Source organism: Thamnophis elegans, chromosome 7 (assembly GCF_009769535.1).
Source record: "Thamnophis elegans isolate rThaEle1 chromosome 7, rThaEle1.pri, whole genome shotgun sequence".
NCBI lineage: Eukaryota > Metazoa > Chordata > Lepidosauria > Squamata > Colubridae > Thamnophis > Thamnophis elegans.
Window position 1 is genome coordinate 4,137,055 of NC_045547.1, and position 15,086 is coordinate 4,152,140.

At 45.0% G+C, this 15,086-nt stretch overlaps 1 protein-coding gene across 1 annotated transcript in view; it reads left to right on the plus strand.

Annotated features, from left to right (window-relative positions):
* Nucleotides 1-15,086, plus strand: part of PLXNA4 (plexin A4) — a gene marked incomplete at its 5' end in the record, with an annotated part of 249,592 nt that overhangs the window by 136,314 nt on the left and 98,192 nt on the right. The window contains 3 exons of the mRNA XM_032221475.1: nt 6,180-6,370; nt 8,831-8,982; nt 10,103-10,220. Of these exons, the coding sequence (XP_032077366.1) occupies nt 6,180-6,370; nt 8,831-8,982; nt 10,103-10,220 (461 nt within the window). The remainder of the gene's footprint in view (nt 1-6,179; nt 6,371-8,830; nt 8,983-10,102; nt 10,221-15,086) is intronic.

The following is a 15,086-nucleotide window of genomic DNA, read 5'->3' on the forward strand; positions in this document are numbered from 1 at the left end:
TGTTATCGATCGCAGGATGTTTTTTTCCCCGGCTAATTTTTGCTCTGGTTTTTAATGAATGTATTTACTCGGGGTGTAAGGACGCCACTCCTAACCCAGGCGGCTCCTTTACCCCTGCTGTGGCTCGCCAGCGGAGTTGGCAGCCGAGTCGGACAGTTTCAAAAGGGGGGAATGATGCAGGAGGGGGTGCACAGGTAAACCCACCAGTGGCTGGCCAGGTTAGGTGATCTTACTAGAATGGACCTTATAAATTCATATTAGCTTGGCTTTTCATTCTAGTGCCCTGGAGTTCCAAAGTTGACTTTTAGCTGGAGTGAACTTTCTCTCCAACTTCCTCATAAGTATTAAAAATAGGGCTGAACAGTGTGGCAAGACCCTGTAAAAGAGGGGCACAGGAAGCCAGGCGTGGGTGAGAGATAGAACAGAGGTAAAAACTGCCGTGACCAGTCAAAAGCGCGGTCCACAAAAGCGCGCTCGACGAAAGCGCGCATTTGACGTCATCACAGCGTGACGAAAAAAATTAAAAATTGAAATAAAAATAAAATTAAAGCAAGCCGATTCACATAAAGGTAAGGGTTAGGTTTAGGGTTAGGGTTAGGGTTAGGTTAAGGGTTAGGGTTAGGTTTAGAGCGTTAGGTTTACGTTTAGCGTTAGGTTAAAGGTTAGCGTTAGGTTTAGCGTTAGGTTAAGGGTTAGGTTTAGGGTTAGATTTAGGCTTAGGTTAAGGGTCAGGGTTAGGTTTAGGGTTAGGTTTAGGGTTAGGTTTTCGCTTTATTTTTACATTTATCGATCACAGCGCGATGTTTTCGTCGTGCTGTGATGATGTCACGTACGCGCTTTCGTCGAGCGCGCTTTTGTCTACCGCGGTTTTGTGGTGGAACCAAAAACTGCTGACAGCTTAAGACATTATAGGAACTTCTCTTTTTTGTATTTCTCCTATGTACTTCGCTGTAACATTCCAAAGTGAACTTCTCTTTTTCGAAATGTCATGCTTGTCTCGTGTATGGAAACGCCTTGAGAATGCACAGTGTGGAACACGGCATAAAAGTAGCATCCTGGGCAGAGCCCAGGCAGTTCAGATTTTGGTGTGTGAGCACGCTGAACTCGATGCATCAAATAAACCTGTTTCTCTCGCACCTTTGTGGTATCGAGTCCTGGTCTTTTGTAAGTAGATTACAAACCTCAATCTGCTGCAACAGGAGGCAGAGAGGGGGCCAAGGCCATCTGGGAGTTGTACACTGCCTCCGGAGCCTCCGGAGTCTGACATCAGCGAGGCAGAAGAACAGAGGGGCCTGTTCCCAGTGTGTGCATGCACAGAGCTGCCAGAAGGCAAGAACAATTCGGAAAACAGGGTCGACTCGGGAGTAAGGCTTGGAGATGATTGGCCCCTCCCATAAGACATAAAAGAGGAGCGAATGAGACGTGAGCTTTTGCAGGAAGCAATTAGTTCATTGATCGGTTCAAGCTTTGAAAAGTTCTGTTTGACTCTGTGCTAAGTTTGGTGCTTGCTCTGCATTTGGCAATTAGATCTCTGGCCGCATTCCCAGGGAGATAAGGTGGGTGTTTATCAACATTCCCCTGAAAGACTCTTGCAACTTGAGCAGACATCTGTCGGAATCTTCACAGACTGTTTAAGAAGTCTTGCAGGCTGTGAATTACCATAATTTATAGTCGTATAAATAAAATAGGGTTTTTGGGACTGGGATTGTGACTTATGCTTTCTCAGGAATCCTAGGTCAGAACGCCGCCTGCAAAACAACTCCGTTGTCCCATCAGTCCCAAAACACGTCCCCCACTTTTGAAGCTTCATTTCAAGAGAAGAGATTATCTATGGCAGTGTTTCTCAACCGTAGCAACTTGAAGATGTCTGGACTTCAACTCCCAGAATTCCCCAGCCAGCAAATGCTGGCTGGGGAATTCTGGGAGTTGAAGTCCGGACATCTTCAAGTTGCCAAGGTTGAGAAACACTGATCTATGGGGTCCTTGATGCTCTGGGAGCTTGGCAGTTTTCTTGCAAACGTTTCATGACCCAACTAGGGAACGGCATCGGTTAGAAAGGAGTGGGGTTTGCTCTCTGTTTATATGCAGATGGCTTGCTTTGTCGGTGTTGGTTGAGGGCAACAACAGCCTAATCAAGAAACTACCAAGAATACCCCCCACCAACACTTGACAGGGCTGGTATATAAACAGAAAGCAAATATCACTCCTTCTGGCACTGATGATATTAGCTAGTTGGGTCATGAAATGACTGCAAGAAGACAATCAAGCTAATATAGTACCAAAGACCCCACAGTTGAACCCTGAGCTACAAATATCCTCTTCCTAAAATATCTCTGCAGTTCAGGGTTGAACTGTGGAGTCCTTAGTCCTTTTAATTTCTCAAATTCATTGTGACGGCATTCTCACAACTTGGCCAACCAGATCTGTCTGATGGGTGGGCTTCCTTCCTTCCTTTCTTCCTTCCTTCCTTCCTTCCTTCCTTCCTGCCTGCCTGCCTGCCTGCCTGCCTGCCTGCCTTCCGTCCTTCCTTCCTTCCTTCCTTCCTTCCTTCCTTCCTTCCTTATTCATTCATTCATTCATTCATTCCCTCCTTCCCTCCCTCCCTCCCTTCTCTCTCTCTCTCATTCCCTTCCCTCCTTCCCTCCCTCCCTCTCCCCCCTCTCTTTCTCTCTCTCTCTCTTTCTTTCTTTCTTTCTTTCTTTCTTTCTTTCTTTCTGAAATGGCTAATAGTTGAACCTAGATGAAAGGAAGGTATTTATGCATTAGGCAAAATGCCTCACCTGTTGTCCCTTTGGTGGGAAGACTTTGTTTCCTTGTGGGTGGAATCTCTGATTTGATTTGATGTGTGGATCTGTTTAGTTTAGTTTCTAACTCAGAAACCAGGTTAATGGTTGTGTGGACCTGGTTGAAGTGAATGTGGGAAAGAGCAAAGCTGGATTGACTTGTAGCCTGGGGAGGAGGTAAGATTGATGCGTGTGTATGTGTGACACAAGAGAAAGGCAGGGAGGGAGGAGAAAGGAAAGGAAACAAAGGAAGGAAAGATAGAAAAGAAAGGAGAGAGGGAGAGAGAAAATGAGAAAGAAAGAAAAAGAGAAAGAAAGACACACAGAGAGAAAGAGAGAGGTGGAGGGAGAAAAAGAAGAAAAAGAAAGAGGGAGGGAGAAAGGAAAGAAAGAAGAAAGAAAAAGAAAGAAAGAGGGAGGGAGGGAGAGAGGAAGGAAGATAAGGCAAAAAAGGAAGAAGTGAAAGGCAGAGTGGCAGAAAAAGAAAGAGAGAGAGAATGAGAGAGAGAGGGATGGAGGGAGAAAAAGAAAGAAAAAGAAAGAGAGGGAGAGAGAGAGAAAGGAAAGAAAGAAGAAAGCAAGAAAGAGGGAGAGAGAATGAGAGAGAGAAAGAGAGAGAGAGGGATGGAGGGAGAAAAAGAAAGAAAAAGAGAGGGAGGGATAAAGGAAAGAAAAAAGAAAGAAAGAAAGAAAGAAAGAGGGAGGAAGATGAGGCAAAAAAGGAAGAAGTGAAAGGCAGAATGGCAGAAAAAGAAAAAGAGAGAGAATGAGAGAGAGAAAGAGAGAGGGATAGAGGGAGAAAAAAAAGAAAAAGAAAGAGGAGAGAGGGAGAAAGGAAAGAAAGAAGAAAGAAAGGGAGGGAGAATGAGAGAGAAAGAGAGAGAGAGGGATGGAGGGAGAAAAAGAAAGAAAAAGAGAGGGAGGGATAAAGGAAAGAAAGAAGAAAGAAAGAAAGAAAGAAAGAAAGAAAGGGGGAGGAAGATGAGGCAAAAAAGGAAGACGTGAAAGGCAGAGTGGCAGAAAGAAAGAGAGAGAGAATGAGAGAGAGAAAGAGAGAGAGGGATGGAGGGAGGAAAAGAGAGAGAGAGAGAGAGAGAGAGAGAGATGAATTGGATGGAGATGGCGTTACCATCCCCAATTGCTTCCAAGCAGCTCCGAAGATCAAAGGCAGGGCATTAAGGATTTGCTCCTAGGGGAGGGAGGCCCAACTGTGTCCCCCCCTCCTTCCTGGCACCCCTGGGGGCCTTCGGCATCCCTGAACCCCCTCTCTCCGTGTTTGCAATTTGTCGACGTGGCATTAAACGCTACCGAGCGGCTATCCACAGCTTTGACCTTTCCAGCTGGTTCGGGGGTCCTCCCGAATTAATCCTAGGATTTAGGCCGGGAGTAAAGAGAGCACACTTTCTTTCCGTCCCTTTCACTTTCTATTTGCAATGGGAACCGGCACTGAGTCGGAGAGTGTATATTTTATGCCTCTAAACCTTCCCAGCTGCGTGAGAAGGCCTCTCTTGGCCTTTCATCTCCTCGGAAGATGATCGGCCGTTGCTGATCTCTTTTCCCTTCCGTGCGAAGAGAGGCCGGCGTTCTTCTGCCTCATTCCCCGTTTCTTTTGATGGGGTTAGGCAGCCGGATTGCATCGTCAGGCCTGTTAAGAGTGAAGCCCTGGAGTTGCGGCTGGGTTGGCGGGATGCATTGGGGCTTCCCTGTGAAGCTGCTCACATTTGCCTGTCGGGAAAAAGCTCTGCGTCTGTCGGTCTCTCTTCCTTTCTCTCTTTCCATCATTCTCTCTCTCTCTCTATTTCTCTATCTATCATATAGTTATCTATCACTTATCTGTCGTATTTATCCATCCGTCCGTCCGTCTGTCCATCCATCCATCCAGTCTGCCTGCCTGCCTGCCTGCCTATCTATCTATCTATCTATCTATCTATCTATCTATCTATCTATCTATCTATCTATCTCTTATCTATCTTATTTATCCATCTGTCCGTCCATCCTTCCATTCTATCTATCTATCTATCTATCTATCTATCTATCTATCTATCTATCTATCTATCTATCTATCTATCTCTTATCTCTTATTTATCCATCCGTCTGTCCATCCTTCCATTCTTTCTTTCTATCTATCTATCTATCTATTCATCTATTCATCAATCCATCTATCTATGTATCTATCTATCATCTATCTATCTCTTATCTATCTATCTCTTATCCATCCATCCGTCCATTCTATCTATCTATCTATCTATCTATCTATCTATCTATCTATCTATCTATCTATCTATCATCTATCTATCTCTTATCTATCTATCTATCTATCTCTTATCTGTCTTATTTATCCGTCCGTCTGTCCATCCGTCCATTCTATCTATCTATCTGTCTGTCTGTGTCTGTCTGTCTATATATCTATCATCTATCTATCTATCTATCTATCTATCTATCTATCTATCTATCTATCTATCTATCTATCTATCTATCTATCTCTTATCTGTCTTATTTATCCGTCCATTCTATCTATCTATCTATCTATCTATCTATCTATCTATCTATCTATCTATCTATCTATCTATCTATCTATCTATCTATCTCTTATCTATCTTATTTATCCATCTGTCCGTCCATCCTTCCTTCCTATCTATCTATCTATCTATCTATCTATCTATCTATCTATCTATCTATCTATCTATCCATCCATCCATCCATCCATCCTGTCTGTCTGTCTGTCTGTCTGTCTGTCTTTTATCTATCACTTATCTATCAACTTACCTTCACTGCTGGTTGGCAAAGGTGAGCGCACGATCGGGCAAAGGGAGGGCGCTTGTGCCACCTACGCTCATGCCTAGGACCTTCCACGCGAGCTCAGAGCGTCAAAAATGGGGCCTGATGACATCCGGGCACGACCACTCCTGTTTGCCCAAACAAGATAGAAGCGACTGAAATACACCACTTTATCTCTCTCTCCCTCCCTCCCTCCCTCCCTCCCTCCCTCCCTCTCTCTTTGGCTGTCTGGCAGAGTCACTGTGGGCCAGTCTGCTCTTTCCATGGCAGCCCCAGGGGCTGGATCTTAGCCCCCCGTGGGCCGGATCTGGCCGCTGAGCCTTGAATTTGTCACCCATACTCCAGAACAGTGTTTCTCAACCTTGGCGACTTTAAGTCCTTTGGACTTCAACTCCCAGAATTCCTCAGCCAGCACAGCTGTGCTGGCTGAGGAATTCTGGGAGTTGAAGTCCAAAGGACTTAAAGTCGCCAAGGTTGAGAAACACTGCTCCAGAATCTTTCAGGATACAAGTATTTCCTGAGAGTGAAAGCAATGCATCCGTGGAACTACTTGCCTCCAGAACTTTGCCCCCACCTGCGTCACTCAGTGTCCTCAGTGGCTTTCTCTTCTCCCTGCAGTCCATCTGTACAAGTGCGGAGCCATGAGGGACAGCTGTGGGTTGTGTCTGAAGGCAGACCCGGACTACGAGTGCGGCTGGTGCGAGGACTTGAACCAATGTACGCTGAAGCACCATTGCTCCGTCCTGGAGAACCGATGGCTGGAACTTTTGGGGACCGGCGGAAAGTGCACGAACCCCAAGATTATGGAAGTAAGTGTCTTCCCTTCCTCACGCCAAGACCTTCTCCGATGTTGCAACGGGTCACTTTGTGCGGTGGCGCAGTGGTTGGAGGGCAGTACTGCAGGCGACTTCTGCTGACTGCCGGCTGCCTGCAATTCAGCAGCTCAAATCCCACCAGGCTCAAGGTTGGCTCATTCCCCCCGTCCTTCCCAGGTGGGTCAAACGAGGACCCAGATTGTTGGGGAGCAAGAGGCTGAATTTGCTTAGAGAGGGCGGCAAAACCATAACTATCCTTTTCCAAGGATATTTTTTGGATTGTGGGTTTATTTATTTATTATTTTTTTTTCCGACTTCCAGGTCTAATTTAGAACCAGGGGTCTCTTTCCCAGGGTCTGATCCAGTTGGTGGGTTTCAAAATTTTTTGGAACCTCTTCTGTAGGTGTGGCCTGCTTTCCGGGTCCACTGGTGGAACCTCTTCTAACCGGTTCGGTAGATTGGACGAACCGGTTCTACCGAATAGGTGCGAACTGGTAGGAACCCACCTCTGTTCTTATCCTTGCTTAGCTTTTGTTGAACTCCGCCAAGGTCGGCTAAATCTGGCTGCGAGGGAATATCTGACGTGATTAGAATATGTCGGAAAGTTTTTCTGCTATTGTAGCTCATTGCAAACTAAATATGACCCAGAAATGTGATTTGCTCAGACAGACAGACAGACAGACAGACACAGACAGACAGACAGACAGACAGACAGACACAGATAAACACACACACACAGACAGACAAAGAGAGGGAGAGGGAGAGGGAGAGGGAGGGAGGGCGCGAGAGAGAGAGAGAGAGAGAGAGAGAGAGAGAGAGAGAGAGAGAGAGAGAGAGAGAGAGAGAAGTAATTTTAGGCCGCATCAGCAGAAATGTTTCAAAATGACAGAAATTCCACTATAGTTTTTGGAAAATGATTCTATCCTATTCATAGGGAGTCCTTGCCATACGACCACAGTTGTACCCAAATTTCTTTTCTGTTCTTTTCTGTTCTGTTCTGTTCTGTTCTATTCCATTCCATTCCATTCTTATTCTTATTCTTTATTCTATTCCTTTCTATTCCATTCCATTCCTTATTCTATCCTATTCCATTAAATTCCCTATTCTATTTTATTCTATTCCATTCCATTCCTATTCCATTCATATCCTATCCTATCCTATTCCATTTCATTCCTTATTCTATTCTATTCTATTCTATTCTATTCTATTCCATTCCATTCCATTCCATTCCATTCCTATTCCATTCATATCCTATCCTATCCTATCCTATTCCATTTCATTCCTTATTCTATTCTATTCCATTCCATTCCTTATTCTATTCTATTCTATTCCTATTCTATTCCATTCCATTCTATTCTATTCCTATTTTCATGTATTTTTGCTTAGTGTGCTGTTCCCTCCTCCTTCGCTGGGCTACACAAAACCTCGCTCACACAAGGATAGCTTGGTGGGGACAGGAGTTTGACTGAGAGCCTCGAGCCAGATGTTTCCGCTCAACAGTTGGAGGAAATGTGGTCAATTAGTCATGTTCTCGGGCCTGTACATTTCCTTATTGTTCAATATATGCTCTCTGCGGTTTGTAGTTAATAAATCTGGGACTTTGGCTCCCGCCATGTGGCCTGCTGTCTTCTTCCACAGTGGAGCAACTCGTAGGTATTTTCACAGGCCTACTGACCGAGCGGTGCGTTTTTTACATCCAGTCATCTAGGCCAGGTCGTCCTCGACTTACAACCATTTGTTTAGTTCAAAGTTACAACGGCACAGCCATACCTTGGGAGGGAGGAAGGCAAAGATGTACAATACAAACCTGTTCTGTCCCCGCTTCTCGGCTCGTTAACAAACGGCAAGCAGACAAACTTAAAAGGAACTTACTTTATCAGTTCTCGGCTCAGACTGGCTTCGAGCCCAAAAATAACATAAATACAGTCTCTGACCAGATAACAGAATACAAAACAAATCTCTCTTACGGCAACACAAGTTGAACAAAACGAAAGCAAAGCACTTCTTCCAAAGTCTCTACGAATCAGGGTTACAGAAATCAAAGCACTTCTCCAAGTGTATCTTCTTGAATCAGTGTTACAGAAAACAAAGCACTTTTCCAAGTGTATCTTACATAAACCACGACTGATGAGCAATCAATGTTGAACGAACCAAGGAACGTTGACGCCTGCAACCAGGGAGTGGAACCACCTGTCCTTTTATCCCCAGAACACGCCACTCACTAGCCCCAGCTGCAGTGTTAATCTTTTATCCTGAAAAGACTCACAGAAGACATCTGCTGAGTCACAACACAAACCTTAATACAATAAGGTCCCTTCCAACTCTGCTGTTGTATTTTATTGTATTGGGGAAGGAAAGAGGGGCATCTTTCCAAAAGAAATAAACCAGAGGCTGTTTTGATTTTCTTTTGTCAAATCTTTTAAACTTTTCCTAACCGGCAATTTGTTTTCTTAGATAAGCCCCGTGAGAGGACCTCGCGAAGGAGGCACCAGGGTGACCATCCGAGGAGAAAATCTTGGCCTGGAGTTCTGGGATATCGCGTCCCACGTCAAAGTGGCTGGCGTGGAGTGTGTCCCCTTGATGGACGGATACGTCCCCGCCGAGCAGTAAGTGAAGCCCGCAGGGCAAAGCAGAGCCAGGAAACCTTAAGGCTGTGACGGCGAACCGATGGCACGGGTGCCACAGATGGCACGCCAGCCGCCAGCGCCGGAGCTCATGGGCGCACCAGCCAGCTGATTTTCCGCCTCCTTTCTGGGCTTCAAGGAAAGCCTCCGGAGGCTGCAGAGGGTGGAAAAATGGCCCCAATGGGCCAATCGGAAGTTTGGAAATGATTCGTTTCCGGCCCCCAGAAGGCCTCTTGGGGGCTGGGGAAAGGCCATTTTCGTCCTGCCCAGGCTTCAGGAAAGCCTCTGGAGCCTGGGGAGGGGTCTTGGACTTGCCCGTCCAAGATGGAATCCCCACGAGTGGAGCTTGATCTGGGGGCGGAGGGGGGACGGGGACGGGACACCGCAGAAGAGTCCATGTGGTTTCCTTGGTAACAGTATCAAACATGGCTGCCATGGCCGCCTTCTAAGGTTTTCGGTGGTTTGGCTGGCTTCCCAAGTTAATCAATAGTTCTAGAATTCCTTCTCCACCATCATTCCATCCCTCTTAGTAACAGACAGTTAGGCCACCATGGTGGTCACAAGTTTGAGGACTACCTGTTGAAAACACTAAATTTAGCAGGGCATCCATTGTCTATTCTCTTCTAACACTGTTGATGCTACCTAGCTGGGTTATGAAATGTCTCCAAGAGAATCACCCATCATCTCCTCCTCCTCCTCCTCCTCCTCCTCCTCCTCCTCCTCCTCCTCCTCCTCCTCCTCTATTTTGCAACCTCCCCTCCTCTCTTCTAACACTGATGATGCTACCTAGCTGGGTCATGAAACGTCTGCAAGAGAATCACCCATCTCCTCCTCTTCCTCCAATTTGCAACCCCCCTCCTCTCTTCTAACACTGATGATGCTACCTAGTTGGGTGATGAAATGTCTGCAGGAAAACAACCAAGCTCAGAGAGGTGCCAAGGAGCCCACATACATTTCCGCCCTCCACGATCTTACAAACTAAACCTGTTTTTCCTTGCAATCAATCCAGGTAGTTAAGATGCTGTGAATCTCGCTCTGGAAACTGCAAAGCAGCTCGCCAGAGGAAAAGCTCAGCCTTTGAATGTCTCTGCTTTCCTTCTAGAATTGTCTGTGAGATGGGCGAAGCGAAACTCAGCCAGCATGCTGGATACGTGGACATTTGTGTGGCTGAATGCAGGCCAGAATTCATGGCAAAATCCTCCCAGTTCTATTACTTTACGGTAAGTCTGTAGCCCTGTCCTTTTAAAGTAGCCCTGTCCTTTTAAAGTAGCTCTGTCCTTTTAAAGTAGCCCTGTCTTTTAAAGTAGCTCTGTCCTTTTAAAGTAGCCCTATCCTTTTAAAGTAGCCCTGTCCTTTTAAAGTACCCCCGTCCTTTTAAAGTAGCCCTGTCCTTTTAAAGTAGCTCTGTCCTTTTAAAGTAGCCCTGTCTTTTAAAGTAGCTCTGTCCTTTTAAAGTAGCCCTATCCTTTTAAAGTAGCCTTGTCTGTTTAAAGTAGCTCTGTCCTTTTAAAGTAGCCCTATCCTTTAAAGTAGCCCCGTCCTTTTAAAGTAGCCATGTCCTTTTAAAGTAGCCCTGTCCCTTTAACTTAGCCCTGTCCTTTTAAAGTAGCTCTGTCCTTTTAAAGAAGCCCTATCCTTTAAAGTAGCCCTGTTCTTTTAAAGAAGCCCTGTCCTTTTAAAGTAGCCCTATCCTTTAAAGTAGCCCTGCCCTTTTAAAGTAGCCTTGTCCTTTTAAAGTAGGTGATAATGTTACCTAGTTGGGTCATGAAATGTCTATTGACACTGCGACCGTCATAAATATGAAGCGGATGCATTTTGATCAAGTGACCACAGGGATGCTATCATGGTCGTAAGTCTGAAAAACGATCATAAGCCACCTTTTTCAGGGCCGTTGTAACCGAATGGCCACTACATTGTGAGGACTAGGCGTATGGTGGGACCTTGGCTTAAAGATGAGTGTTGAATAGGAAAAAAAAATTCACCTGGATTTTTATTTTTTTTTCTACCCGTTCTCGTTCAGTTTGAGGGAAAAGAAACCCCCTGGAAATTCGTCTGAGTTGGAAATCTCTCAGGGGCGAAATAAGATATTTTTGCTTTCTAATGAGGTTGGCCTCGGGGCCTATTTGAAAATTCTGGCATTTCACACAATCACCTCTAAGATGTTTCGTGTCTATACTCGCAAAAGAAGAGATTTGGAAGAATGGTTCACGGAGTGACAGCAGAAGGGAATATCCTGTCCTTAGGAAAGCGGGGAGCATTTCTCGTTTCTCCTGCAAAGATTTAGAGACATCCTCCAGCTTTTCTCTGGCCACAAAAGGTAGATGGTATTGTGGCCCGCCAACGGAGCTGGCGGCAGATTCGGACAGTGAGGAGGTTGGGGAGGAACCTGGGCCAGTCCTGGAGTCTGGGGAAGGCTCTGATGAGGGCTCTGTGTCGGAGGCAGAGAGGGGGCCAGGGCCTTCTGACAGTTATCAGCTGCCTTCGGAGTCAGACATCAGTGAGGCAGAAGAACAGCTAGAGCCTGTTCCCAGTGTGCGCATGCACAGAGCTGCCAGACGAAGGGAACAGCTAAAGAACAAGGGTCGACTTGGGAGTAAAGCCACAGGTAGACAGTGAATGGCCCCTCCCAGAGGAAATAAAAGAAGAGCAAAAGGGGAGTGGAGTTTGCAGGAGACCATTAGTTTATTTCATTGGTTCGTGAGTTTTGCAAATCTCGGCCTGGCAGCTCTCCAAGTCAGATAAGGTCTGTGACCGTAAATCCTCCCTTTAAAGACTTTGCTGGATGTGAAGGGGCAGAATTCACAGCAAATTAAGAAAAGGGTTTTTTGTTAGGACCAGGAGTTTGCTTCGTGCTCTTGGGAAGCCTCGGTTAGAACAGAGGTAAAGATTTCCCCTGTCTGGTTGGGGCGCTGCTGATCTCTGTTTCCTAGCCGAGGGAGCCAGCGTGGTCTGAAGACATTTCTGTGTCCATGTGATCAATACAATGCACACAGAACGCGGTTACCTTCCCACTGAAGTGGTACCTATTGATCTACTCTCATTTGCTTGCTTTCGAGCTGCTAGCTGGGAAGAAACTGGAACAAGGAACGGGAGCTCGCCCCGTCACACAATGCTCAGGTCTTGAACCTGGGCTGGCGGCTTTCTAGCTGACAAGCTCGGGGTCTTTAACCACTGAGCCCTCACGTTCCTCCCGCCCACGAAATTGGCGGGAAATTTCTCCTCAACTTCAGCAGGGGATGGCATGTGGCCAGAGAGACCTCTGTGGTCCTGAATTTGGGGGGCAACAACTGAGAAGGTCCTTCCGTTGCTAAGCAAGAACGGTGGTTGAGTGAGCTTTGCCCCATTTTACGGGCCTTTCTTGCCACCGTTGTTGAGTGAATCCCTGCAGTTGTTAAATTAGTCAGACGGTTTCGTTCAACGGAGCTGGCTCCCCCGTCGACTTTGTTCGCCAGAAGGGAGAGTGGATCACACAACCCCGGGACCTTGCAACCGTCACAAGCATGAGTCAGTTGCCAAATGTCCAAATTTCGATCCCGGGACCCCAGAGGATATTGAAACGGTCGCAACTGTGGAAACTGGTCATAAGGTCACTTTTTTCAGTGCCGCCATAACTTCAAACGGTCCCTAAACTAATGGTTGTAAGTCGAGGAATCACGTGACAACCCACCCACCCCCCTTTTGCGACCATCTGGCAAGCGAAGTCAGCGGTGGAAGCCAGTTTCACTCAACAACTGCAGTGATTCGCTTAACAAGCGTGGCAAGAAAGGTGGTCCAATAGGGCAACGCTCCCTTGGCAGATGTCTCATTTAGCAACAGGTATTCGGGGCTCAACTGCGGTTGTAAGCCGAGGACTACCTATACAGCAGATCCCTCATGGCTTTGCACACACAGCCATGCTGTCTAGAATTTGTTACGGCATCTGTGAATCATTAATAGACCGCCGCAACCTACCACACACCTGTAAATGAGATGGTAATAAATTTGTGTGTGTGTGTGTTATGATTGTAACACCTCCGGAAATTCCTAGGCCCTCTCGGGATTGGAAAGGACTAGTATTTATTTTACTTTATGTATAGCAGTTGTTCACCTGCCAATGAAAGCTGCGAGTAAACTTACAAAGGGTAAGAAATAAAGAGAGGTTTGGAGCTGGGGAATTTTTGATAAAACAAAAAAAACCAGGAGACTAGAAAAAAAACAGGTAGGGAGGAAAAATAAAAGGAATATCAAATATTTATTCTAGGATTGTGACTTGTTAGATTTTGCTGCAGTCTTGTGAAGAACTTCCGTCAATGTTGTGGTCGTAGCAACATTAAAACCGAATAATATTGAATGATGTTCAATATTATGATGATACCTGATCTTTTAAAGTAGCCCTGTCTTTTAAAGTAGCCCTGTTCTTTTAAAGTAACCCTGTCTTTTAAAGTAGCCATATCCTTTTAAACTGGCCTTGTCCTTTTAAAATAGCCCTATTCTTTTAAAGTAGCCCTGTCTTTTAAAGAAGCCCTGTTCTTTTAAAGTAGCCCTGTCCTTTTAAAGTAGCCCTGTCCTTTTAAAGTAGCCCTGTCCTTTTAAAGTAGCCCTGTCCTTTTAAAGTAGCCCTGTCCTTTTAAAGTAGCCCTGTCCTTTTAAAGTAGCCCTGTCTTTTAAAGTAGCCCTGTTCTTTTAAAGTAGCCCTGTCTTTTAAAATAGCCCTGTTCTTTTAAAGTAACCCTGTCTTTTAAAGTAGCCATATCCTTTTAAACTAGCCTTGTCCTTTTAAAATAGCCCTATTCTTTTAAAGTAGCCCTGTCTTTTAAAGTAGCCCTGTTCTTTTAAAGTAGCCCTATCCTTTAAAGTAGCCCTGTCCTTTTAAAGTAGCCTTGTCCTTTTAAAGTAGCCCTGTTCTTTTAAAGTAGCCCTGTCTTTTAAAGTAGCCCTGTCCTTTTAAAGTAGCCCTGTTCTTTTAAAGTAACCCTGTCTTTTAAAGTAGCCATGTCCTTTTAAACTAGCCTTGTCCTTTTAAAATAGCCCTGTTCTTTTAAAGTAGCCCTGTCTTTTAAAGTAGCCCTGTTCTTTTAAAGTAGCCCTGTCCTTTTAAAGTAGCCCTGTCCTTTTAAAGTAGCCCTGTCCTTTTAAAGTAGCCCTGTCCTTTTAAAGTAGCCCTGTTCTTTTAAAGTAGCCCTGTTCTTTTAAAGTAGCCCTGTCTTTTAAAGTAGCCCTGTCCTTTTAAAGTAGCCCTGTTCTTTTAAAGTAGCCCTGTCTTTTAAAATAGCCCTGTTCTTTTAAAGTAACCCTGTCTTTTAAAGTAGCCATATCCTTTTAAACTAGCCTTGTCCTTTTAAAATAGCCCTATTCTTTTAAAGTAGCCCTGTCTTTTAAAGTAGCCCTGTTCTTTTAAAGTAGCCCTATCCTTTAAAGTAGCCCTGTCCTTTTAAAGTAGCCTTGTCCTTTTAAAGTAGCCCTGTTCTTTTAAAGTAGCCCTGTCTTTTAAAGTAGCCCTGTCCTTTTAAAGTAGCCCTGTCCTTTTAAAGTAACCCTGTTCTTTTAAAGTAGCCATGTCCTTTTAAACTAGCCTTGTCCTTTTAAAATAGCCTTGTCCTTTTAAAGTAGCCCTGTCTTTTAAAGTAGCCCTGTTCTTTTAAAGTAGCCCTGTCCTTTTAAAGTAGCCCTGTCCTTTTAAAGTAGCCCTGTCCTTTTAAAGTAGCCCTGTCCTTTTAAAGTAGCCTTGTCCTTTTAAAGTAGCCCTGTTCTTTTAAAGTAGCCCTGTCTTTTAAAGTAGCCCTGTCCTTTTAAAGTAGCCCTGTTCTTTTAAAGTAACCCTGTCTTTTAAAGTAGCCATATCCTTTTAAACTGGCCTTGTCCTTTTAAAATAGCCCTATTCTTTTAAAGTAGGCCTGTCTTTTAAAGTAGCCCTGTTCTTTTAAAGTAGCCCTGTCCTTTTAAAGTAGCCCTGTCCTTTTAAAGTAGCCCTGTCCTTTTAAAGTAGCCCTGTCCTTTTAAAGTAGCCCTGTCTTTTAAAGTAGCCCTGTCTTTTAAAGTAGCCCTGTTCTTTTAAAGTAGCCCTGTCTTTTAAAATAGCCCTGTTCTTTTAAAGTAACCCTGTCTTT